This window comes from Salmo salar, chromosome ssa12 (genome assembly GCF_905237065.1).
Source record: "Salmo salar chromosome ssa12, Ssal_v3.1, whole genome shotgun sequence".
Classification (NCBI taxonomy): domain Eukaryota; kingdom Metazoa; phylum Chordata; class Actinopteri; order Salmoniformes; family Salmonidae; genus Salmo; species Salmo salar.
The window spans coordinates 5,072,014-5,099,451 of record NC_059453.1 but is presented as its reverse complement, the minus strand read 5'-3'; the positions used below and the strand labels follow the sequence as shown (position 1 = coordinate 5,099,451).

Below are 27,438 nucleotides of genomic sequence, written 5' to 3'. Positions count from 1 at the left end.
ATGTTAGCTACACACAAGTTAGCTACACACATGTAAGCTACACACACATGTTAGCTACACACACACACACATGTTAGCTACACACACATGTTAGCTACACACACAAGTTAGCTACACACGAGTTAGCATCACACATGTTAACTACACACACGTTAGCTACACACATGTTAGCTACACACATGTTAGCTACACACAAGTTAGCTACACAAAACTTAGCTACACACAAGTTAGCTACAAATAAGTTAGCTACACACATGTTAGCTACACACACACACAAGTTAGCACACACATCTTAGCTACACACACACACAAGTTAGCTACATACATGTTAGCTACACACAAGTTAGCTACACACAAGTTAGCTACACATAACTTAGCTACACACAACTTAGTTACACACAAGTTAGCTACAAATAAGTTAGCTACACACATGTTAGCTACACACACACACACAAGTTAGCACACACATGTTAGCTACACACATCTTAGCTACACACACAAGTTAGCTACATACATGTTAGCTACACACATGTTAGCTACACACAAGTTAGCTACACACATGTTAGCTACACACATGTTAGCTACACACAAGTTAGCTACAAATAAGTTAGCTACACACAAGTTAGCTACAAATAAGTTAGCTACACACATGTTAGCTACACACATCTTAGCTACACACACACAAGTTAGCTACATACAAGTTAGCTACAAATAAGTTAGCTACACACATGTTAGCTACACACATCTTAGCTACACACACACACAAGTTAGCTACATACATGTTAGCTACACACATGTTAGCTACACACAAGTTAGCTACACACATGTTAGCTACACACATGTTAGCTACACACAAGTTAGCTACAAATAAGTTAGCTACACACATGTTAGCTACACACATCTTAGCTACACACACACACAAGTTAGCTACATACAAGTTAGCTACAAATAAGTTAGCACACACACATCTTAGCTACACACACACAAGTTAGCTACATACATGTTAGCTACACACATGTTAGCTACACACAAGTTAGCTACACACATGTTAGCTACACACAAGTTAGCTACAAATAAGTTAGCTACACACATGTTAGCTACACACATCTTAGCTACACACACACACAAGTTAGCTACATACAAGTTAGCTACAAATAAGTTAGCTACACACATGTTAGCTACACACACACACGTTAGCACACACATGTTAGCTACACACATCTTAGCTACACACACACACAAGTTAGCTACATACATGTTAGCTACACACATGTTAGCTACATACATGTTAGCTACACACATGTTAGCTACACACATGTTAGCTACACACAAGTTAGCTACACACAAGTTAGCTACACACAAGTTAGCTACACACATGTTAGCTACACACATCTTAGCTACACACATACAAGTTAGCTACATACATGTTAGCTACACACAGGTTAGCTACACACATGTTAGCTACACACAGGTTAGCTACACACACGTTAGCTTCCAACAGACATGGCCTCTATCCTCAGTGGTGAGACAGACAGACATGGCCTCTATCCTCAGTGGTGAGACAGACAGACATGGCCTCTATCCTCAGTGGTGAGACAGACAGACATGGCCTCTATCATCAGTGGTGAGACAGACAGACATGGCCTCTATCATCAGTGGTGAGACAGACAGACAGACAGACAGACATGGCCTCTATCCTCAGTGGTGAGACAGACAGACATGGCCTCTGTCCTCAGTGGTGAGACAGACAGACATGGCCTCTATCCTCAGTGGTGAGACAGACATACATGGCCTCTATCCTCAGTGGTGAGTAGAGGACCACCTGCTGAGCTGCTGACACACCCTGATGTCTGTGTGAATGGATTGTGTCCAGGTTCAGTGGGATAACTCTTTCCTGACTAACACTGTTGTGAGGAAGTTAAAGCTGGCCTGACCAAGCTCAAGACACAATATAGTCACCCACTCTCTCCTCTCTGTCTCACCCCTCTGAGTGTAACGGTTGCCTTGGTGATGGAGTATAGAGCGTAACGGTTACCTTGGTGATGTAGTATAGAGAGTAATGGTTACCTTGGTGATGTAGTATAGAGTGTAATGGTTACCTTGGTGATGTAGTATAGAGAGTAATGGTTAGCTTGGTGATTTAGTATACAGAGTAACGGTTACCACGATGATGTAATATACAGAGTAACAGTTACCTTGGTGATGTAGTAGACACATTGCTGGAAGGTGTACATGATCACTTCCTCCAGGATGGTCATAGCCTCCTCATTGGCTGAGATGGTCGCCGATAGCAACGACTCCTTGGAACCTGAATATAAATATATGTATAAACAATATAAAATATACAGTGCCTTCGGAAAGTATTCAAACTCCTTGACTTATTCTATATTTTGTTGTGTTACAGCTTGACTTTAAATTGAATCAAATTGAGATTTTGTCACAGAGCTACACACCGTTCATGTAATGGACTCAAGGAGAGTTTCCACAACTTTCTGACACTGAAAAACTTCTGACACTGAAAAACTGATGAGAAGAGAAAGCAAAAAGAGAAGGAGAGCAAGAGCGAGAGTGAGAGAGAGTGAGAGAGAGAGTGGGGACAGAGAGGGGGGAGAGAAAGAAATAGGAGAGAGAGACAGAGACAGAGAGAGGAGAGAGAGAGAGAGAGAGAGAGAGAGAGAGAGAGAGTAAGAGAGGGAGAGAGAGTGAGAGAAAGAGAGAGAGAGAGAGACAGAGAGAGAGAGAGGCAGAGAGAGAGAGACAGAGAGAGAGAGAGACAGAGACAGAGAGAGTGAGAGACAGAGACAGAGAGAGAGAGACAGAGACAGAGAGAGAGAGACCAGTACATTCTATGTCACAATGAATAATGACTGCTGAACCTAGACATCCCAGAAGACTCTCTTTCCTCCCCTCTCCTTGTGAGTGTGTACCTTTAGAGTCGAGCGTCTCTATGCCCTGTGTGTACGCTGGGGCCTTCTGTTGGATGAAGTAGAGGATCTCTATACTGTTGGACATCCAGAAGAATATGACCTGCAGGTCTGGGATCAGATCACTGATGGACAGGAGAGACAGGGAGGCCGGGTCTTGACTGGAGAGAGGAGAGAGAGACAAGAGAGGAGAGAGAGACAGGAGAGGAGAGAGAGACAGGAGAGGAGAGAGAGAGGCGGGGAGAAAGGAGAGAGGGGAGAGGAGAGTGAGGAAAGAGGAGAGAGAGACAGGAGAGGAGAGAGAGAGGTGGGGAGAAAAGAGAGAGGGGAGAGGAGAGTGAGGAAAGAGGAGAGAGAGACAGGAGAGGAGAGAGAGAGGTGGGGAGAAAGGAGAGAGGGGAGTGAGGAAAGAGGAGAGAGAGACAGGAGAGGAGAGAGAGAGGTGGGGAGAAAGGAGAGAGGGGTGAGGAGAGTGAGGAAAGAGGAGAGAGAGACAGGAGAGGAGAGAGAGAGGTGGGGAGAAAGGAGAGAGGGGAGAGGAGAGTGAGGAAAGAGAGAGGAGGGGAGAGAGGGGAGTGAGGAAAGAGGAGAGAGAGACAGGAGAGGAGAGAGAGAGAGGTGGGGAGAAAGGAGAGAGGGGAGAGGAGAGTGAGGAAAGAGGAGAGAGAGAGGAGGGGAGAGAGGGGAGTGAGGAAAGAGGAGAGAGAGACAGGAGAGGAGAGAGAGACAGGAGAGGAGAGAGAGACAGGAGAGGAGAGAGAGAGGCGGGGAGAAAGGAGAGAGGGGAGAGGAGAGTGAGGAAAGAGGAGAGAGAGACAGGAGAGGAGAGAGAGAGGTGGGGAGAAAGGAGAGAGGGGAGAGGAGAGTGAGGAAAGAGAGAGGAGGGGAGAGAGGGGAGTGAGGAAAGAGGAGAGAGAGACAGGAGAGGAGAGAGAGAGGTGGGGAGAAAGGAGAGAGGGGAGAGGAGAGTGAGGAAAGAGGAGAGAGAGACAGGAGAGGAGAGAGAGAGGTGGGGAGAAAGGAGAGAGGGGAGAGGAGAGTGAGGAAAGAGGAGAGAGAGAGGAGGGGAGAGAGGGGAGTGAGGAAAGAGGAGAGAGAGACAGGAGAGGAGAGAGAGGTGGGGAGAAAGGAGAGAGGGGAGAGGAGAGTGAGGAAAGAGGAGAGAGAGAGGAGGGGAGAGAGGGGAGTGAGGAAAGAGGAGAGAGAGACAGGAGAGGAGAGCAAGAGGTGGGAGAGAGGAGATGTGTCAGGTGTGTGCGTACTGGTAGCGAAGTCAGGTGCAGGAGAGCAGAGAGTTGTGAACAGAAGCACACTTTATTGAGGCAGGAGAAACCAACAGATGGACGCAACTGCGTCAAAACCTCCAGCCCATAGGCAAAAGTGCAAAACGCGCAAAACAGTCACAATCATTTATGTTTAACAATAAACATCTTCGTGAACAACACGGTATAAGCAAACCAGTCTGGCGCGTCAACAATTAACACGTAACACAAACAATTTCACACAAAGACATGAGAGGGAACACAGGAATAAATGCATGCAGTGTGATTTAGGAATGAAAACCAGGTGTGCAGGGAACAAGACAAAACAAATGGATCAATGAAAAATGGAGCGGCGATGGCTAGAAAGCTTCGGCGGAAGTCGTGACAAGATGGGACAGTGGAGAGAGAGACAGGAGAGGAGAGAGAGAGGAGGGGAGAGAGAGGAGAGAGAGGGGAGAGGAGAGAGAGAGAGAGAGCATAGCTTTGCTATTGAGAAAAGACACCGTAGGCAGACCTGGCTCTCAAGAGAAGACAGGCTATGTGTTCACTGCCCACAATATGAGGTAGAAACTGAGCTGCACTTCCTAACCTCCTGCCAAATGTATGACCATAATAGAGACACATATCTCCCTCAGATTACACAGACCCACAAAGAATTTGAAAACAAACCCAATTTTGATAAACTCCCATATCTACTGGGTGAAATACCACAGTGTGCCATCACAGCAACAAGATTTGTGACCTGTTGCCACAAGAAAAGGGCAACCAGTGAAGAACAAACACCATTGTAAATACAACCCATATTTATGTTTATTTATTTTCCCTTTTGTACTTGAACTATTTGCACATCGTTACAACACTGTATATACACATAATATGACATTTGAAATGTCTTTATTCTTTTGAAATTGTTGTGAGTGTAATGTTTACTGTAAATGTGTATTGTTTATTTCACTTTTGTTTATTATTTATTTCACTTGCTTTGGCAATGTAAACATATGTTTCCCATGCCAATAAAGCCCTTAAATTGAATTGAATTGAGAGGAGAAAGAAGAGAGAGATAAGAGAGAGAGGAGAATGAGGGGTCACACACACACACACACACACACACACACACACACACACACACACACACACACACAAGGCGGAATATGATACTCACTGCTGAGCTTGCTTCTGTGCCAATTTCTTTGTCTTCTCCTGAAACACACGCTGCAATTAGAAGCTCATCAAAGATTTAACAGTGTGTGTAGGTGGATCTTACGTTCTGAAAGAAAAGTCTCTCTCTCTCTCTCTCTCAGCAACTTCACACATAAACACACACACACACGCAAAATGAAAAACAATAATGCCGTCCGGGTTATTTTTCTAGACACTTTTCTTCGGCCTCTGCATTGCTTCTGCTCTCTGGTGTTTAAGGCTGGGTATCTGTAAAGCACGTTGTGACAACTGCTGATGTATAAAAAAAAACGGGCTTAAAAGAATGAAATGTGATTTGAAACATTTTGAATAAAGTATGTTAAAGCGAAGCGACATCTTTTATTCTGAGAGGTGGATGCTTCCTGTATTCCTACGGCGTGTATTGACGGCATCTCTGACCTCTCAATGAGATCTGCATAATTAATCAGCTGGCTAATCAGACAAAAGACCTCAACAATCATTAAAACACCACATCATTTGTTTACCTGACTACAATAGACTTAGGGTGCACCCCAAATGGAACCCTATTCCCTATATAGTGTACTACTTTAGACCAGAGCCCTATTCCCTATATAGTCCACTACTTTAGACCAGGGCCCTATGGCACCCTATTCCCAATATAGTGTACTACTTTAGACCACAGCCCTATTCCCTATATAGTGCAGTACTTTTGGCCAGGGCCCATAGGGAACTATGGACTTACTGAACCTGACTACAACAGTCTACAGTCACCACTGCTGCTGCTAGCAGCTAGCTCACTAACACTGTAGGTGACTATAACACAGGAGAGAAGCCTGCTGCTAGCAGCTAGCTCACTAACACTGTAGGTGACTATAACACAGGAGAGAAGCCTGCTGCTAGCAGCTAGCTCACTAACACTGTAGGTGACTATAACACAGGAGAGAAGCCTGCTGCTAGCTCACTAACACTGTAGGTGACTATAACACAGGAGAGACGCCTGCTGCTAGCAGCTAGCTCACTAACACTGTGGGTGACTATAACACAGGAGAGAAGCCTGCTGCTAGCAGCTAGCTCACTAACACTGTAGGTGACTATAACACAGGAGAGAAGCCTGCTGCTAGCTCACTAACACTGTAGGTGACTAGAACACAGGAGAGAAGCCTGCTGCTAGCAGCTAGCTCACTAACACTGTAGGTGACTATAACACAGGAGAGACGCCTGCTGCTAGCAGCTAGCTCACTAACACTGTAGGTGACTATAACACAGGAGAGAAGCCTGCTGCTTGCTCACTAACACTGTAGGTGACTATAACACAGGAGAGAAGCCTGCTGCTAGCAGCTAGCTCACTAACACTGTAGGTGACTATAACACAGGAGAGACGCCTGCTGCTAGCAGCTAGCTCACTTACACTGTAGGTGACTATAACACAGGAGAGAAGACTGCTGCTAGCAGCTAGCTCACTAACAGTGTAGGTGACTATAACACAGGAGAGAAGCCTGCTGCTAGCAGCTAGCTCATTAACAGTGTAGGTGACTATAACACAGGAGAGAAGCCTGCTGCTAGCAGCTAGCTCACTAACACTGTAGGTGACTATAACACAGGAGAGAAGCCTGCTGCTAGCTCAATAACACTGTAGGTGACTATAACATAGAAGAGACGCCTGCTGCTAGCAGCTAGCTCACTAACACTGTAGGTGACTATAACACAGGAGAGAAGCCTGCTGCTAGCAGCTAGCTCACTAACAGTGTAGGTGACTATAACACAGGAGAGAAGCCTGCTGCTAGCAGCTAGCTCATTAACAGTGTAGGTGACTATAACACAGGAGAGAAGCCTGCTGCTAGCAGCTAGCTCACTAACACTGTAGGTGACTATAACACAGGAGAGAAGCCTGCTGCTAGCTCAATAACACTGTAGGTGACTATAACATAGAAGAGACGCCTGCTGCTAGCAGCTAGCTCACTAACACTGTAGGTGACTATAACACAGGAGAGAAGCCTGCTGCTAGCAGCTAGCTCACTAACACTGTAGGTGACTATAACACAGGAGAGAAGCCTGCTGCTAGCTCACTAACACTGTAGGTGACTATAACACAGGAGAGAAGTCTGCTGCTAGCAGCTAGCTCACTAACACTGTAGGTGACTATAACACAGGAGAGAAGCCTGCTGCTATCAGCTAGCTCACTAACACTGTAGGTGACTATAACACAGGAGAGAAGTCTGCTGCTAGCAGCTAGCTCACTAACACTGTAGGTGACTATAACACAGGAGAGAAGCCTGCTGCTAGCTCACTAACACTGTAGGTGACTATAACACAGGAGAGAAGTCTGCTGCTAGCAGCTAGCTCACTAACACTGTAGGTGACTATAACACAGGAGAGAAGCCTGCTGCTAGCAGCTAGCTCACTAACACTGTAGGTGACTATAACACAGGAGAGAAGCCTGCTGCTAGCTCACTAACACTGTAGGTGACTATAACACAGGAGAGAAGTCTGCTGCTAGCAGCTAGCTCACTAACACTGTAGGTGACTATAACACAGGAGAGAAGCCTGCTGCTAGCTCAATAACACTGTAGGTGACTATAACACAGGAGAGACGCCTGCTGCTAGCAGCTAGCTCACTAACACTGTAGGTAAATATAACACAGGAGAGAAGCCTGCTGCTAGCAGCTAGCTCACTAACACTGTAGGTGACTATAACACAGAGAGAAGCCTGGTGTTGAATAGTCAGACAGCACTAGAAAGGGATGAGAGGGTGTTAAAGTATTAACAAAACATCAACTGCTTGACCTGTTTCTCCATGAAACCCTGAACCCTCTCTCTGTCTAACCCCAGAGACCCTAACCCTCTCTCTGTCTAACCCCAGAGACCCTAACCCTCTCTCTGTCTAACCCCAGAGACCCTAACCCTCTCTCTGTCTAACCCCAGAGACCCTAACCCTCTCTCTGTCTAACCCCAGAGACCCTAACCCTCTCTCTGTCTAACCCCAGAGACCCTAACCCTCTCTCTGTCTAACCCCAGAGACCCTAACCCTCTATCTGTCTAACCCCAGAGACCCTAACCCTCTATCTGTCTAACCCCAGAGACCCTAACCCTCTATCTGTCTAACCCCAGAGACCCTAACCCTCTGTCTGTCTAACCCCTGAACCCTAACCCTCTCTCTGTCTAACCCCAGAGACCCTAACCCTCTATCTGTCTAACCCCAGAGACCCTAACCCTCTATCTGTCTAACCCCAGAGACCCTAACCCTCTCTCTGTCTAACCCCAGAGACCCTAACCCTCTATCTGTCTAACCCCAGAGACCCTAACCCTCTATCTGTCTAACCCCAGAGACCCTAACCCTCTATCTGTCTAACCCCAGAGACCCTAACCCTCTCTCTGTCTAACCCCTGAACCCTAACCCTCTCTCTGTCTAACCCCAGAGACCCTAACCCTCTCTCTGTCTAACCCCAGAGACCCTAACCCTCTATCTGTCTAAACCCAGAGACCCTAACCCTCTATCTGTCTAACCCCAGAGACCCTAACCCTCTATCTGTCTAACCCCAGAGACCCTAACCCTCTATCTGTCTAACCCCAGAGACCCTAACCCTCTATCTGTCTAACCCCAGAGACACGGACCCTCTACTCTGTCTAACCCCTGAACCCTAACCTCTACTCTACTCTGTCTAACCCCTGAACCCTAACCCCTACTCTACTCTGTCTAACTCCTGAACCCTAACCCCTACTCTACTCTGTCTAACCCTAACCTCTACTCTACTCTGTCTAACTCCTGAACCCTAACCCCTACTCTACTCTGTCTAACCCCTGAACCCTAACCCCTACTCTACTCTGTCTAACCCCTGAACCCTAACCCCTACTCTACTCTGTCTAACCCCTGAACCCTAACCCCTACTCTACTCTGTCTAACCCCTGAACCCTAACCCCTACTCTACTCTGTCTAACCCTAACCTCTACTCTACTCTGTCTAACCCCTGAATCCTAACTCCTGAATCCTAACCCATCATGTGGATAAGAAGTTGAAGTTATACCACAAGTACAGCATCAGCTAAGAGTTGAAACCATTCAGATCCTGTAATCTGATAAATTCCTTCAGCAAGTCAACCAGAATAATGATCTTAAACCGTAAAACAAAGCCCTTATTATTAGTGATGTGCACTTCGTCAACGACTAGAACTTTTAAATGACTCCAGAGTCATGATTCTTTTAAACGACTCCAGAGATTCCTTTTAACGACTCCAGAGTCATGATTATTTTTACCGACTCCAGAGATTCTTTTTAAACGACTCCAGAGTCATGATTCTTTTAAATGGCTCCAGAGATTCTTTTTAAACGACTCCAGAGTCATGATTCATTTTAACGACTCCAGAGTCATGATTCTTTTTACCGACTCCAGAGTCATGATTCGTTTTTTCCGAGTGACTCGTTCATTTTAGTCGTTTGTTTGACCTGACGGCAGCCATGAATTCTCCAGCAGCAGGATGAATACACGCTCCTATGGCTCAGCGGCTCCAGAGACGCGCTCCGACCAGCAACGGTCTGTCATGTGCATGAGGGGAAATAGATCATGCTGCAGGCAGCATAGAGAAGAAAAAGACGTTTACAACTGATCATTGATCGCATGGCGCAAGAATGAATGCAATTCATTGATTATTGAATGTTATGATGGACACAGCTTTTGTAGAACCAAAACATGCCCAACAAACTCGAACTCGAATCGTTTGCGCGGAAACTTTGTCTCCCGAGTGGCGCAGTGGTCTAAGACACTGCATCTCAGTGCTAGAGGCGTCACTACAGTCCCTGGTTCTATTCCAGGCTGTATCACAGCCGACCGTGATTGGGAGTCCAATAGAGCGGCGCACAATTGGCTCAGCATCGTCCGGGTTTGGCCGAGGTAGGCCGTCATTGTAAATAACAATTTGTTCTTAACTGACTTGCCTAGTTAAATAAAAATTCTAAATGTGTTTTAATACTGCAGTTCGCAAATGATAGGCCTGTTGTCCTAATCACACGGGCGGCAGTCAAGCATTTCGCCAAGAGTCGTTCACAATATAGTCCGGATGTGGCCGCAACGAGACTTCGTTTCAAAGGTATCAATAAATAATCGTATTTGTGTGCCTAGCAATTACAAATGCACATTGTTTGGAGCACACCTTGTGTAATAAAAGACTGAGAAAAGCTCCAAAAAGCTCCAATAAGCCCCCTGTGGTGAACAAGAGGCTTGCAGAGTCATGATTCTGTCCAGTTTTTAGTTTATCGTTCGCTGGCAGGGGGTGCTCTGCGTGCTCTGGGCATTACTGAAACAAATTGACCAAATGAGTCAAAATATTTGTTATTTTGTCTGAACGAGTTGAACAGATCCGAGTCAGTAACTTCCATCACTTCTTAATGAAAGTTGGTCTATTGTTTCTCAGGACAAGTAATAACATGCCCCTCTACACCTAAACCTCTCCTACCCCTTCTAAACCGCTCCCTCTAGGCCCCTCCTACCCCTTCCAAACCCCTCCCTCTCCGTCTAGGCCCCTCCCTCTCACCCAGGAGATGGTCTGTATACATCGTACTATCTTCAGCAGCAGTTTGCCGAAGCAGCCTGGTGGGAAGGCGGAGGCAGAGTGCTGTATGCAGAGACACAGCAGGTAGGCAGGGGCTAACTTGTGATCGTCTCCGCCCGGCTCGATCAGAGACATGATCCTGCTCACCAGGGCGTCCTCGTGGGCCTGACGGAATTAAATGATTCAGTTCAGTTTGATTCAGTTAAGTTCAACTCAACTCAATAAACATTGGGGCAACTATTCCTGGACTTCCAAAGTGACAACACAGGATAAATACATTCACTGATTACTCTACAACAACCGATATTTACAACCTATATTTATTTCTCTGTTCAGAGTCTAGCTGTAGATAAATACATTGACTGATTACTCTAGAACAACTGTTCAGAGTCTAGCTGTAGATAAATACATTGACTGATTACTCTACAACAACTGTTCAGAGTCTAGCTGTAGATAAATACATTGACTGATTACTCTACAACAACCTATATTTATTTACCTGTTCAAAGTCTAGCTGTAGGCGTCTCTTCTGGTTCTGTCCCGCCAAGATCGTCGTTACGACGCCTGTCCCCCCCACACCCCCGCCTCGGGGTTTCACCAGGTGTGGTTTGAAACTGCGCCTGGCGGGGGGGCCGGTTTGGGAGGACAACACCCCCCTGTCCTTTAACAATGAGCCACACATCTTACAGGTCCCTCCCCCCTCTGTCCCACCCTCTGTCTCCACCCCCCCTCCCCCAGCCTCGTAAAGCTGCCCCAGGGTTCGGAGGCGTGCCAGCGTCTGGGCGGGGAGGGGTTTGGCCCCCGTTGGGTCCTTATACAGGAAGATGTAGTGGGCTCCGAACGACAGCAGGTCGCCATGGCGAAGCTGGGTGGATTGCTCGCACCGGGAGAAGTTGACCAGGACCGTCGCGTGGGGGATGGGCTCCACGGCAACGCAGAAGCGGTCGTCCCCGGTGATGGCGGCGGCGGCTGCGGAGGGGTTGTTGTTGTTCGGGGGGCTGCAATGGCGACGGGGGGCAGGGACGCGGTGGAGGCGACAGTGGAGTGGCAGGATGTCAGGAGAGGACAGGCAGATGTTTGGTCGGGCTGACGGGGTCTCCTGACCCACAGTGTGCTGCTCTCTGTTCAACAGGTACACCAGGCAGTCCTAGAATATATAACACAATATATATTATATATACTGTGTATATATATATATATATATATATATATATTAAATATACTGTATATATAACATTATATATTATATATACTGTAAATATAACAATATATATTATATATACTGTATATATAACACTATGTATTTTAAATATACTGTATATATAACACAATATATATTAAATATATATAGTTGGTACCTGTCTGCCTGCTGTATCATATATCCCAACATGTATCCGTCAGGTAGTGTAGTTGGTACCTGTCTGTCTGCTGTATCATATATCCCAACATGTATCCGTCAGGTAGTGTAGTTGGTACCTGTCTGTCTGCTGTATCATATATCCCAACATGTATCCGTCAGGTAGTGTAGTTGGTACCTGTCTGTCTGCTGTATCATATATCCCAACATGTATCCGTCAGGTAGTGTAGTTGGTACCTGTCTGTCTGCTGTATCATATATCCCAACATGTATCCGTCAGGTAGTGTAGTTGGTACCTGTCTGTCTGCTGTATCATATATCCCAACATGTATCCGTCAGGTAGTGTAGTTGGTACCTGTCAGTCTGCTGTATCATATATCCCAACATGTATCCGTCAGGTAGTGTAGTTGGTACCTGTTTGTTGTATCCCTGCAGCAGCAGCAGGTGAGGGGACTGGTAGAGGGAATGTCTCACCCCTCCTCCCCCCGCTCCTCCCCCCTCTCCCTCCTTCTTCCTGGTCGTGGCCCCCCCTTGACTCCCCCTCGTCCTCAGAGGTCCTGGCAGGGTCGAATAGTAACGCTTCGGCTCGTCTGCACCCCCCAACTGATTAGTACAGGGGATACATCAGTTTTAATTAGTATAATAATATATATATATAATAATGTAATAACATTTAATAATCAAAATCCGACACATTCCATAATTACATTCAATATAATAACAATATGTAACACAATATATATGACAATAAAATAGGCTTTAATTAATATAATAATAGTAATATAATAATATTTAAGCCTCAGACACAGTCATTAATAGCAATACTCCAGTGTATTAGTTGGAAAAGGTTTGAATAATTATAATGGATGTATTTAACATAATATAACCCAATATAACCCAACATGTACACAATGTGCTTCTCCTGGAATGGAGCCAGCTAGCTGGATAGTAGGTCCCGTGTGGCTCAGTTGGTAGAGCATGGTGTTTGCAACGCCAGGGTTGTGGATTCGATTCCCACGGGGGACCAGTACGAAAAAAAGGAAAAAAATGTATGAAATGTATGCATTCACTACTGTAAGTCGCTCTGGATAAGAGCGTCTGCTAAATGACTAAAATGTAAAAAATTGTTGGAATAGTTAAATTAGTTGGCATAGTTATATTAGTTAGAAAAATTAGGGGTTCATTTTTTGTTATATGGTCAAATAACTCAAGCATAGCATATAAACTTTAAAAAAATATATAGTAATAGTAGTAATCTTAGTAGTAATTATAATAGCAGTAAAAGTAGTACTAGTTACAATAGTAGTAATAGTAGCATAGTTATAATAGTAGTAATAGTAGTAGTTATAATAGTACTAGTAGTTATAGTAGTTATAATAGTAGTAGTAGTAGTAATAGTAATAATAGTAGTAATAGTTATAATAGTAGCAATAGTAGTAATAGTTATAATAGTTGTAGTAGTTATAATAGTAGTAGTAGTTATAATAGTCGTAGTAGTAGTAATAGTTATAATAGTAGTAGTAGTTATAATAGCGGTAGTAGTTATAATAGTAGTAGTAGTAATAGTTATAATAGTAGTAGTAGTTATAATAGTAGCAATAGTAGTACTAGTTATAATAGTTGTAGTAGTTATAATAGTAGTAGTAGTTACAATAGTAGTCGTAGTAGTAATAGTTATAATAGTAGTAGTAGTTATAATATAGTAGCAGTTACAATAGTAGTAGTAGTTATAATAATAGTAGTAGTAGTAATAGTTATAATAGTAGTAGTAGTTATAATAGTAGTAGTAGTAGTAATAGTTATAATAGTAGTAGTAGTTATAAAAGTAGTAGTAGTAGTAGTAGTTATAATAGTAGTAGAAGTTATAATAATAGTAGTAGTAGTAATAGTTACAATAGTAGTAGTAGTTATAATAGTAGTAGTAGTTATAATAGTAGTAGTAGTAGTTATAGTTATAATAGTAGTAATAGTTATAATAGTAGTAATAGTAGTAATAGTAGTAAGAGCTATAATAGTAGTAATAGTAGTAACAGTTATAATAGTAGTAGTAGTAATAATAATAGTTATAATAGTAGTAGTAGTAGTAAGAGTAGTGGAAGTAGTAATAGTAGTAATAGTAGTAATAGTTATAATAGTAGTAATAGTAGTAATAGTTATAATAGTAGTAGTAGTTATAATAGTAGTAGTAGTTATAATAGTTATAATAGTAGTAATAGTTATAACAGTAATAGTAGTTATAATTGTAGTAATAATAGTAATAGTAGTAATAGTTATAATAGTAGCAATAGTAGTAGAAGTTATAATAGTTATATTAGTCATAATAGTAGTAATAGTAGATAGTTATAATAGTTATAATAGTAGTAATAGTTATAATAGTAGTCATAGTTATAATAGTAGTAATAGTAGTAATAGTTATAATAGTAGTAATAGTTATAATAGTAGTAATAGTAGTAATAGTTATAATAGTAATAATAGTAGTAATAGTAGTAATATTTATAATAGAAGTAATAGTAGTTATATTAGTAGTATTTATAATAGTTATAATAGTAGTAGTAGTTATAATAGTAGTAGTAGTAGTAGTAGTCATAATAGAAGTAGTAGTAGTAATAGTAGTAATAGTAGTAATAGTAATAATAGTAGTCATAGTTATAATTGTAGTAATATAATTAATAGTTATACTAGTAGTAGTATTTATAATAGTAGTAGTAGTTACAATAGTAGTAGTAGTAATAATAGTAGTAATAGTTATTATAGTAGTAGTAGTTATAATAGTAGTAGTAGTTATAATAGTAGTAATAGTAGTAGTAGTAATAGTTATAATAGTAGTAATAGTTATAATAGTTGTTATAGTAGTACTAGTTATAATAGCAGTAGTAGTTATAATAGTAGTAGTAGTTATAATAGTTATAATAGTAGTAGTAGTAGTAAGTTATAATAGTAGTAATAGTTATAACAGTAATAGTAGTTATAATAGTAGTAATAGTAGTAATAGTTATAATAGTAGCAATAGTAGTAGAAATTATAATAGTCATATTAGTCATAATAGTAGTAATAGTAGTAATAGTTATAATAGTAGTAATAGTAGTAATAGTTATAATAGTAGTAATAGTTATAATAGTAATACTAGTAGTAATAGTAGTAATATTTATAATAGAAGTAATAGTAGTTATAGTAGTAGTAGTTATAATAGTAGTAGTAGTTATAATAGTAGTAGTAGTAGTAGTCATAATATAAGTAGTAGTAGTTACAGTAGTTATAATAGTATTAGTAATTATAATAGTAGTAGTAGTAGCAGTTATAATAGAAGTAGTAGTAGTAATAGTAGTAATAGTAGTAGAAGTTATAATAGTTATAATAGTAGTATTTATAATAGTAGCAATAATAGTAGCAGTTATAATAGTAGCAATAGTAATAATAGTAGTAATAGTTATAATAGTAGTAATAGTAGTAATAGTAGTATAAGTTATAATAGTAGTATTTATAATAGTAGTAATAATAATAATAGTTATAATAGTAGTAATAGTAGTAATAGTTATAATAGTAGTAATAGTAGTAACAGTTATAATAGTAGTAATAGTAGTAATAGTTATAGTAGTAGTAGTAGTTATAATAGTAGCAATAGTAGTAATAGTAGTAGTAATAGTTATAATTATTATAATAGTTATAATAGTAGTAATAGTAGCAGAAGTTATAATAGTAGTAATTGTAGTAATAGTTATAATATTAGTAATAGTTATAGTAGTAGTAGTAGTAATAGTAGTAATAGTTATAATAGTAGTAAAAGTTACAATAGTAGTAATAGTTATAATAGTAGCAATAGTAGTAATAGTTATAATAGTAGTAATAGTAGTAATATAGTTATATTAGTTATAATAGTAGTAATAGTAGTAGCAGTTCTAACAGTAGTGTACCTGGTTGAGACTGGTCTCACTGAGGGAGCGGCAGAAGGTGGTCCCAGGTCGAGGAAGTGTCAGAGTTCCTTTAGTTCTGTTCTTCTGTAGCTTCCTAGCCTGGGCGTTGATATCTAGAGAGAAGAGGAGAGGGTTCATGTAATAAAGAAGAGTAGGAGAGATGTGGCTATCCAAAACACAGACCAGGAATAAGCTGAAACAGTTGAATCAGGTGTAAAAACAGACTAAAAGAATCAGATAAACCTGATGAATCAGCTGAATCAGCTGAATCAGGTCTAACAAGCAGACTAGAAGAATCACATAAACCAGATGAATCATGCAATTCGAGTGAAGTGAGTGAGTGAGTACATGGACATGCACCAACATCCACACAGAGACAAGACCCACAGCAACCACATAACACAGAGACAGAATCTATGTCAGATGGCTACTGTAGATGGATGTCCTATATACACTGAGCTGTAGAATGTGGTCCTGTGGGGATGTTGTGGATGGGTTGACAGGGTTTAGGAGACGGGGGAGGGGCACGGGGAGGGGGGGGGGTCTCGAGCAGTTCCAGATGGTCTCCGTGGGTGATGACAGACAGACAGCCAGGTGACAGGTGACAGACACCCTACCTGTGGCCACGCCCACCTTTAGAGCCAGGGGTGTTGGGCTGTACCACCCGGCCGGAACGCAGAGGGGAGGAGATGATTCTACCTAGACCAGACCGGACCATTAGGGCTGCGAGGAAGGGGGGTGTTTTGGGTCCTACGGAAGGACAGGGCAGAGAGGGGTGTCTCAGAAACTAACACCCCCCAGACACTACACATACATGGTACAGTCTGGCATGCACATGCTAAGAACACGAAAGGAGAACACGGGTTAGGTTAGTTAGAAAAACACACTAAGGGTCTGTGATGCTGGCGTGCGTGTGTGTGAACACGATAAGCTTAGTGCATTCCCCCTTTAAGTAGTAAGGTTTGGCAACATAGTTTGGCGAGCACCTTATCTGTTAACTCAGCGCTGTGAGACACACACACAGCCTGAGAGTATGTACACCAGTGTTGTAGTACCTGAATCCAGGACTCACTTGACTCAGACTCAAATCACGATTTCCTTAACTCGTGACTCGACTCGGACTCGACGATTGGTGACTTTGTTGTCAGAAAGTCTCTCTTCCTTGCATTAGATAGCTGCTATATAAGCAGTCTAGCTTTACTTAGCTTTCTGTCCCGACTTAGTTTTATGACCTTACTTAGCTTTCTAGCCTTACTTAGCTTTCTGTCCCGACTTAGTTTTATGGTCTTACTTAGCTTTCTAGCCTTACTTAGCTTTCTAGCCCTACTTAGCTTTCTAGCCCTACTTAGCTTTCTAGCCCTACTTAGCTTTCTAGCCTTACTTAGCTTTCTGTCCCGACTTAGTTTTATGGCCTTACTTAGCTTTCTAGCTTTACTTAGCTTTCTGTCCCGACTTAGTTTTATGGTCTTACTTAGCTTTCTAGCCTTACTTAGCTTTCAAGCCCTACTTAGCTTTCTAGCCCTACTTAGCTTTCTAGCCCTACTTAGCTTTCTAGCCCTACTTAGCTTTCTGTCCCGACTTAGTTTTATGGCCTTACTTAGCTTTCCAGCCCTACATAGCTTTCTAGCCCTACTTAGCTTTCTATCGGACTTGGACTCAAATGTTAGAGATTTGGGACTCGACTTGGACTGGAAGTTTAGTGACTTGACTACATCACTGGTATACACACACCCTGCTAGCCAGCACCCAGAGCCGAGTCAGTATACAGTATTTCCATGAACACTGTAACATAGAGAGAGGATGGGCATGGAGGAGTGCGTTAGTGTTATGATGACTGAACTGTTACTGCTGTGTGTTTGGAAAGGTTGCAAGTTGAATCTATCTGTGTATTAAATCCATGTAAAAGTCACTGATCAAACACACACAAACACACGCTGCCGCATTGCACGTGTCAATCCTCTAACACTGATGTATCCTAGACTTACTAGACAGATGGGTCACTAGTCTCTCCAGACAGACGGGTCACTTGTCTCTCCAGACAGACGGGTCACTAGTCTCTCCAGACAGACGGGTCACTAGTCTCTCCAGACAGACGGGTCACTAGTCTCTCCAGACAGACGGGTCACTAGTCTCTCCAGACAGACGGGTCACCTGTCTCTCCAGACAGACGGGTCACTTGTCTCTCCAGACAGACGGGTCACTAGTCTCTCCAGACAGACGGGTCACTAGTCTCTCCAGACAGACGGGTCACTAGTCTCTCCAGACAGACGGGTCACTAGTCTCTCCAGACAGACGGGTCACTAGTCTCTCCAGACAGACGGGTCACCAGTCTCTCCAGACAGACGGGTCACTAGTCTCTCCAGACAGACGGGTCACTTGTCTCTCTAGACAGACGGGTCACTTGTCTCTCCAGACAGACGGGTCACTAGTCTCTCCAGACAGACGGGTCACCAGTCTCTCCAGACAGATGGGTTACTAGTCTCTCCAGACAGACGGATCACTTGTCTCTCCAGACAGATGGGTCACTAGTCTCTCCAGACAGACGGGTCATTTCTCTCTCTAGACAGACGGGTCACTTGTCTCTCCAGACAGATGGGTCACTAGTCTCTCCAGACAGACGGGTCACCAGTCTCTCCAGACAGATGGGTCACTAGTCTCTCCAGACAGACGGGTCACTAGTCTCTCCAGACAGATGGGTCACTAGTCTCTCCAGACAGATGGGTCACTAGTCTCTCCAGACAGACGGGTCACTAGACTCTCCAGACAGATGGGTCACTAGTCTCTCCAGACAGACAGGTCACTAGTCTCTCCAGACAGACGGGTCACTAGTCTCTCCAGACAGATGGGTCACTAGTCTCTCCAGACAGACGGGTCACTAGTCTCTCCAGACAGATGGGTCACTAGTCTCTCCAGACAGACGGGTCACTAGTCTCTCCAGACAGATGGGTCACTAGTCTCTCCAGACAGATGGGTCACTAGTCTCTCCAGACAAACGGGTCACTAGTCTCTCCAGACAGATGGGTCACTAGTCTCTCCAGACAGATGGGTCACTAGTCTCTCCAGACAGACGGGTCACTAGTCTCTCCAGACAGATGGGTCACCAGTCTCTCCAGACAGACGGGTCACTAGTCTCTCCAGACAGACGGGTCACCAGTCTCTCCAGACAGACGGGTCACTAGTCTCTCCAGACAGACGGGTCACTAGTCTCTCCAGACAGACGGGTCACTAGTCTCTCCAGACAGACGGGTCACTAGTGTCTCCAGACAGACGGGTCACTAGTCTCTCCAGACAGATGGGTCACTAGTCTCTCCAGACAGACGGGTCACTAGTCTCTCCAGACAGACGGGTTACTAGTCTCTCCAGTCTCTCCAGACAGATGGGTCACTAGTCTCCCCAGACAGATGGTTCACTAGTCTCTCCAGACAGATGGGTCACTAGTCTCTCCAGACAGATGGGTCACTAGTCTCTCCAGACAGACGGGTCACTAGTCTCTCCAGACAGATGGGTCACTTGTCTCTCCAGACAGACGGGTTACTAGTCTCTCCAGACAGACGGGTCACTACTCTCTCCAGACAGACGGGTCACTAGTCTCTCCAGACAGACGGGTCACTAGTCTCTCCAGTCTCTCCAGACAGATGGGTCACTAGTCTCCCCAGACAGATGGGTCACTAGTCTCTCCAGACAGACAGGTCACTAGTCTCTCCAGACAGACGGGTCACTAGTCTCTCCAGACAGACGGGTCACTAGTCTCTCCAGACAGACGGGTCACTAGTCTCTCCAGACAGACGGGTCACTTGTCTCTCCAGACAGACGGGTCACTAGTCTCTCCAGACAGATGGGTCACCAGTCTCTCCAGTCTCTCCAGACAGATGGGTCACTAGTCTCTCCTGACAGATGGGTCACTATTCTCTCCAGACAAATGGGTCACTAGTCTCTCCAGACAGATGGGTCACTAGTCTCTCCAGACAGACGGGTCACTAGTCTCTCCAGACAGACGGGTCACTAGTCTCTCCAGACAGACGGGTCACTAGTCTCTCCAGACAGATGGGTCACTAGTCTCTCCAGACAGACCGGTCACTAGTCTCTCCAGTCTCTCCAGACAGATGGGCCACTAGTCTCCCCAGACAGATGGGTCACTAGTCTCTCCAGACAGATGGGTCACTAGTCTCTCCAGACAGACGGGTCACTAGTCTCTCCAGACAGACGGGTCACTAGTCTCTCCAGACAGACGGGTCACTAGTCTCTCCAGACAGACGGGTCACTTGTCTCTCCAGACAGACGGGTCACTAGTCTCTCCAGACAGATGGGTCACTAGTCTCTCCAGACAGATGGGTCACTAGTCTCTCCAGACAGATGGGTCACTTGTCTCTCCAGACAGATGGGTTACTAGTCTCTCCAGACAGACGGGTCACTAGTCTCCCCAGACAGATGGGTCACTAGTCTCTCCAGACAGATGGGTTACTAGTCTCTCCAGACAGACGGGTCACTAGTCTCTCCAGACAGACGGGTCACTAGTCTCTCCAGACAGACGGGTCACTAGTCTCTCCAGACAGACGGGTCACTAGTCTCTCCAGACAGATGGGTCACTAGTCTCTCCAGACAGATGGGTCACTAGTCTCTCCAGACAGATGGGTCACTAGTCTCTCCAGACAGACGGGTCACTAGTCTCTCCAGACAGATGGGCCACTAGTCTCCCCTAAACAGATGGGTCACTAGTCTCTCTAGTCTCCCCAGACAGACGGGTCACCAGTCTCCCTAAACAGATGGGTCACTAGTCTCTCCAGACAGACGGGTCACTAGTCTCCCTAAACAGATGGGTCACTGGTCTCTCCAGTCTCTCCAGACAGACGGGTCACTAGTCTCCCTAAACAGATGGGTCACTAGTCTCTCCAGACAGACGGGTCACTAGTCTCTCCAGACAGACGGGTCACTAGTCTCTCCAGACAGACGGGTCACTAGTCTCTCCAGACAGACGTGTCACTAGTCTCTCCAGACAGATGGGTCACTAGTCTCTCCAGACAGATGGGTCACTAGTCTCTCCAGACAGACAGGTCACTAGTCTCTCCAGACAGATGGGTCACTACTCTCTCCAGACAGATGGGTCACTAGTCTCTCCAGACAGATGGGTCACTAGTCTCTCCAGACAGATGGGTTACTAGTCTCTCCAGACAGACGGGTCACTTGTCTCTCCAGACAGATGGGTCACTTGTCTCTCCAGACAGACGGGTCACTTGTCTCTCTAGACAGACGGGTCACTTGTCTCTCCAGACAGATGGGTCACTAGTCTCTCCAGACAGACGGGTCACCAGTCTCTCCAGACAGATGGGTCACTAGTCTCTCCATACAGACGGGTCACTTGTCTCTCTAGACAGACGGGTCACTTGTCTCTCCAGACAGACGGGTCACTAGTCTCTCCAGACAGACGGGTCACCAGTCTCTCCAGACAGATGGGTTACTTGTCTCTCCAGACAGACGGGTCACTTGTCTCTCCAGACAGATGGGTCACTAGTCTCTGCAGACAGACGGGTCACTTGTCTCTCTAGACAGACGGGTCACTTGTCTCTCCAGACAGATGGGTCACTAGTCTCTCCAGACAGACGGGTCACCAGTCTCTCCAGACAGATGGGTCACTAGTCTCTCCAGACAGATGGGTCACTAGTCTCTCCAGACAGATGGGTCACTAGTCTCTCCAGACAGATGGGTCACCAGTCTCTCCAGACAGATGGGTCACTAGTCTTCTAAACAGACGGGTCACTAGTCTCTCCAGACAGATGGGTCACTTGTCTCTCCAGACAGACGGGTTACTAGTCTCTCCAGACAGACGGGTCACTAGTCTCTCCAGACAGACGGGTCACTAGTCTCTCCAGACAGACGGGTCACTAGTCTCTCCAGTCTCTCCAGACAGATGGGTCACTAGTCTCTCCAGACAGATGGGTCACTAGTCTCTCCAGACAGATGGGTCACTAGTCTCTCCAGACAGACGGGTCACTAGTCTCTCCAGACAGATGGGTCACCAGTCTCTCCAGACAGACGGGTCACTAGTCTCTCCAGACAGACGGGTCACCAGTCTCTCCAGACAGACGGGTCACTAGTCTCTCCAGACAGACGGGTCACTAGTCTCTCCAGACAGACGGGTCACTAGTCTCTCCAGACAGACGGGTCACTAGTGTCTCCAGACAGACGGGTCACTAGTCTCTCCAGACAGATGGGTCACTAGTCTCTCCAGACAGACGGGTCACTAGTCTCTCCAGACAGATGGGTTACTAGTCTCTCCAGTCTCTCCAGACAGATGGGTCACTAGTCTCCCCAGACAGATGGTTCACTAGTCTCTCCAGACAGATGGGTCACTAGTCTCTCCAGACATACGGGTCACTAGTCTCTCCAGACAGACGGGTCACTAGTCTCTCCAGACAGATGGGTCACTTGTCTCTCCAGACAGACGGGTTACTAGTCTCTCCAGACAGACGGGTCACTAGTCTCTCCAGACAGACGGGTCACTAGTCTCTCCAGACAGACGGGTCACTAGTCTCTCCAGTCTCTCCAGACAGATGGGTCACTAGTCTCCCCAGACAGATGGGTCACTAGTCTCTCCAGACAGACAGGTCACTAGTCTCTCCAGACAGACGGGTCACTAGTCTCTCCAGACAGACGGGTCACTAGTCTCTCCAGACAGACGGGTCACTAGTCTCTCCAGACAGACGGGTCACTTGTCTCTCCAGACAGACGGGTCACTAGTCTCTCCAGAAAGATGGGTCACCAGTCTCTCCAGACAGATGGGTCACTAGTCTCTCCTGACAGATGGGTCACTATTCTCTCCAGACAAATGGGTCACTAGTCTCTCCAGACAGATGGGTCACTAGTCTCTCCAGACAGACGGGTCACTAGTCTCTCCAGACAGACGGGTCACTAGTCTCTCCAGACAGACGGGTCACTAGTCTCTCCAGACAGATGGGTCACTAGTCTCTCCAGACAGACCGGTCACTAGTCTCTCCAGTCTCTCCAGACAGATGGGCCACTAGTCTCCCCAGACAGATGGGTCACTAGTCTCTCCAGACAGATGGGTCACTAGTCTCTCCAGACAGACGGGTCACTAGTCTCTCCAGACAGACGGGTCACTAGTCTCTCCAGACAGACGGGTCACTAGTCTCTCCAGACAGACGGGTCACTTGTCTCTCCAGACAGACGGGTCACTAGTCTCTCCAGACAGATGGGTCACTAGTCTCTCCAGACAGATGGGTCACTAGTCTCTCCAGACAGATGGGTCACTTGTCTCTCCAGACAGATGGGTTACTAGTCTCTCCAGACAGACGGGTCACTAGTCTCCCCAGACAGATGGGTCACTAGTCTCTCCAGACAGATGGGTTACTAGTCTCTCCAGACAGACGGGTCACTAGTCTCTCCAGACAGACGGGTCACTAGTCTCTCCAGACAGACGGGTCACTAGTCTCTCCAGACAGACGGGTCACTAGTCTCTCCAGACAGATGGGTCACTAGTCTCTCCAGACAGATGGGTCACTAGTCTCTCCAGACAGATGGGTCACTAGTCTCTCCAGACAGACGGGTCACTAGTCTCTCCAGACAGATGGGCCACTAGTCTCCCTAAACAGATGGGTCACTAGTCTCTCTAGTCTCCCCAGACAGACGGGTCACCAGTCTCCCTAAACAGATGGGTCACTAGTCTCTCCAGACAGACGGGTCACTAGTCTCCCTAAACAGATGGGTCACTGGTCTCTCCAGTCTCTCCAGACAGACGGGTCACTAGTCTCCCTAAACAGATGGGTCACTAGTCTCTCCAGACAGACGGGTCACTAGTCTCTCCAGACAGACGGGTCACTAGTCTCTCCAGACAGACGGGTCACTAGTCTCTCCAGACAGACGTGTCACTAGTCTCTCCAGACAGATGGGTCACTAGTCTCTCCAGACAGATGGGTCACTAGTCTCTCCAGACAGACAGGTCACTAGTCTCTCCAGACAGATGGGTCACTACTCTCTCCAGACAGATGGGTCACTAGTCTCTCCAGACAGATGGGTCACTAGTCTCTCCAGACAGATGGGTTACTAGTCTCTCCAGACAGACGGGTCACTTGTCTCTCCAGACAGATGGGTCACTTGTCTCTCCAGACAGACGGGTCACTTGTCTCTCTAGACAGACGGGTCACTTGTCTCTCCAGACAGATGGGTCACTAGTCTCTCCAGACAGACGGGTCACCAGTCTCTCCAGACAGATGGGTCACTAGTCTCTCCATACAGACGGGTCACTTGTCTCTCTAGACAGACGGGTCACTTGTCTCTCCAGACAGACGGGTCACTAGTCTCTCCAGACAGACGGGTCACCAGTCTCTCCAGACAGATGGGTTACTTGTCTCTCCAGACAGACGGGTCACTTGTCTCTCCAGACAGATGGGTCACTAGTCTCTGCAGACAGACGGGTCACTTGTCTCTCTAGACAGACGGGTCACTTGTCTCTCCAGACAGATGGGTCACTAGTCTCTCCAGACAGACGGGTCACCAGTCTCTCCAGACAGATGGGTCACTAGTCTCTCCAGACAGATGGGTCACTAGTCTCTCCAGACAGATGGGTCACTAGTCTCTCCAGACAGATGGGTCACCAGTCTCTCCAGACAGATGGGTCACTAGTCTTCTAAACAGACGGGTCACTAGTCTCTCCAGACAGATGGGTCACTTGTCTCTCCAGACAGACGGGTTACTAGTCTCTCCAGACAGACGGGTCACTAGTCTCTCCAGACAGACGGGTCACTAGTCTCTCCAGACAGACGGGTCACTAGTCTCTCCAGTCTCTCCAGACAGATGGGTCACTAGTCTCCCCAGACAGATGGGTCACTAGTCTCTCCAGACAGACAGGTCACTAGTCTCTCCAGACAGACGGGTCACTAGTCTCTCCAGACAGACGGGTCACTAGTCTCTCCAGACAGACGGGTCACTAGTCTCTCCAGACAGACGGGTCACTTGTCTCTCCAGACAGACGGGTCACTAGTCTCTCCAGACAGATGGGTCACCAGTCTCTCCAGTCTCTCCAGACAGATGGGTCACTAGTCTCTCCTGACAGATGGGTCACTATTCTCTCCAGACAAATGGGTCACTAGTCTCTCCAGACAGATGGGTCACTAGTCTCTCCAGACAGACGGGTCACTAGTCTCTCCAGACAGACGGGTCACTAGTCTCTCCAGACAGACGGGTCACTAGTCTCTCCAGACAGATGGGTCACTAGTCTCTCCAGACAGACCGGTCACTAGTCTCTCCAGTCTCTCCAGACAGATGGGCCACTAGTCTCCCCAGACAGATGGGTCACTAGTCTCTCTAGACAGATGGGTCACTAGTCTCTCCAGACAGACGGGTCACTAGTCTCTCCAGACAGACGGGTCACTAGTCTCTCCAGACAGACGGGTCACTAGTCTCTCCAGACAGACGGGTCACTTGTCTCTCCAGACAGACGGGTCACTAGTCTCTCCAGACAGATGGGTCACTAGTCTCTCCAGACAGATGGGTCACTAGTCTCTCCAGACAGATGGGTCACTTGTCTCTCCAGACAGATGGGTTACTAGTCTCTCCAGACAGACGGGTCACTAGTCTCCCCAGACAGATGGGTCACTAGTCTCTCCAGACAGATGGGTTACTAGTCTCTCCAGACAGATGGGTCACTAGTCTCTCCAGACAGACGGGTCACTAGTCTCTCCAGACAGACGGGTCAGTAGTCTCTCCAGACAGACGGGTCACTAGTCTCTCCAGACAGATGGGTCACTAGTCTCTCCAGACAGATGGGTCACTAGTCTCTCCAGACAGATGGGTCACTTGTCTCTCCAGACAGACGGGTCACTAGTCTCTCCAGACAGACGGGTCACTAGTCTCTCCAGACAGATGGGTCACTAGTCTCTCCAGACAGACGGGTCACTAGTCTCTCCAGACAGATGGGCCACTAGTCTCCCTAAACAGATGGGTCACTAGTCTCTCTAGTCTCCCCAGACAGACGGGTCACCAGTCTCCCTAAACAGATGGGTCACTAGTCTCTCCAGACAGACGGGTCACTAGTCTCCCTAAACAGATGGGTCACTGGTCTCTCCAGTCTCTCCAGACAGACGGGTCACTAGTCTCCCTAAACAGATGGGTCACTAGTCTCTCCAGACAGACGGGTCACTAGTCTCTCCAGACAGACGGGTCACTAGTCTCTCCAGACAGACGGGTCACTAGTCTCTCCAGACAGACGGGTCACTAGTCTCTCCAGACAGACGGGTCACTAGTCTCTCCAGACAGATGGGTCACTAGTCTCTCCAGACAGATGGGTCACTAGTCTCTCCAGACAGACAGGTCACTAGTCTCTCCAGACAGATGGGTCACTACTCTCTCCAGACAGATGGGTCACTAGTCTCTCCAGACAGATGGGTCACTAGTCTCTCCAGACAGATGGGTTACTAGTCTCTCCAGACAGACGGGTCACTTGTCTCTCCAGACAGATGGGTCACTTGTCTCTCCAGACAGACGGGTCACTTGTCTCTCTAGACAGACGGGTCACTTGTCTCTCCAGACAGATGGGTCACTAGTCTCTCCAGACAGACGGGTCACCAGTCTCTCCAGACAGATGGGTCACTAGTCTCTCCATACAGACGGGTCACTTGTCTCTCTAGACAGACGGGTCACTTGTCTCTCCAGACAGACGGGTCACTAGTCTCTCCAGACAGACGGGTCACCAGTCTCTCCAGACAGATGGGTTACTAGTCTCTCCAGACAGACGGGTCACTAGTCTCTCCAGACAGATGGGTCACTAGTCTCTGCAGACAGACGGGTCACTTGTCTCTCTAGACAGACGGGTCACTTGTCTCTCCAGACAGATGGGTCACTAGTCTCTCCAGACAGACGGGTCACTAGTCTCCCTAAACAGATGGGTCACTGGTCTCTCCAGTCTCTCCAGACAGACGGGTCACTAGTCTCCCTAAACAGATGGGTCACTAGTCTCTCCAGACAGACGGGTCACTAGTCTCTCCAGACAGACGGGTCACTAGTCTCTCCAGACAGACGGGTCACTAGTCTCTCCAGACAGACGGGTCACTAGTCTCTCCAGACAGACGTGTCACTAGTCTCTCCAGACAGATGGGTCACTAGTCTCTCCAGACAGATGGGTCACTAGTCTCTCCAGACAGACAGGTCACTAGTCTCTCCAGACAGATGGGTCACTACTCTCTCCAGACAGATGGGTCACTAGTCTCTCCAGACAGATGGGTCACTAGTCTCTCCAGACAGATGGGTCACTAGTCTTCTAAACAGACG

At 46.2% G+C, this 27,438-nt stretch overlaps 1 protein-coding gene across 3 annotated transcripts in view; it reads right to left on the bottom strand.

Moving 5' to 3' along the window:
- The window catches only part of LOC106563988 (Ras association and DIL domains), an 85,745-nt gene that overhangs the window by 43,104 nt on the left and 15,203 nt on the right, over positions 1-27,438 (bottom strand). For 2 of the 3 annotated variants that reach the window (XM_045690516.1, XM_045690517.1), the window contains exons 4-11: positions 16,792-16,908; positions 16,159-16,271; positions 12,662-12,850; positions 11,390-12,037; positions 10,873-11,055; positions 5,349-5,386; positions 2,928-3,085; positions 2,196-2,308 (exon numbers count right to left, since the gene is read on the bottom strand). In XM_045690516.1, coding sequence (XP_045546472.1) covers positions 2,196-2,308; positions 2,928-3,085; positions 5,349-5,386; positions 10,873-11,055; positions 11,390-12,037; positions 12,662-12,850; positions 16,159-16,271; positions 16,792-16,908 — 1,559 coding nt within the window. The remainder of the gene's footprint in view (positions 1-2,195; positions 2,309-2,927; positions 3,086-5,348; positions 5,387-10,872; positions 11,056-11,389; positions 12,038-12,661; positions 12,851-16,158; positions 16,272-16,791; positions 16,909-27,438) is intronic. The other variant, XM_045690518.1, reaches the window with a different exon arrangement.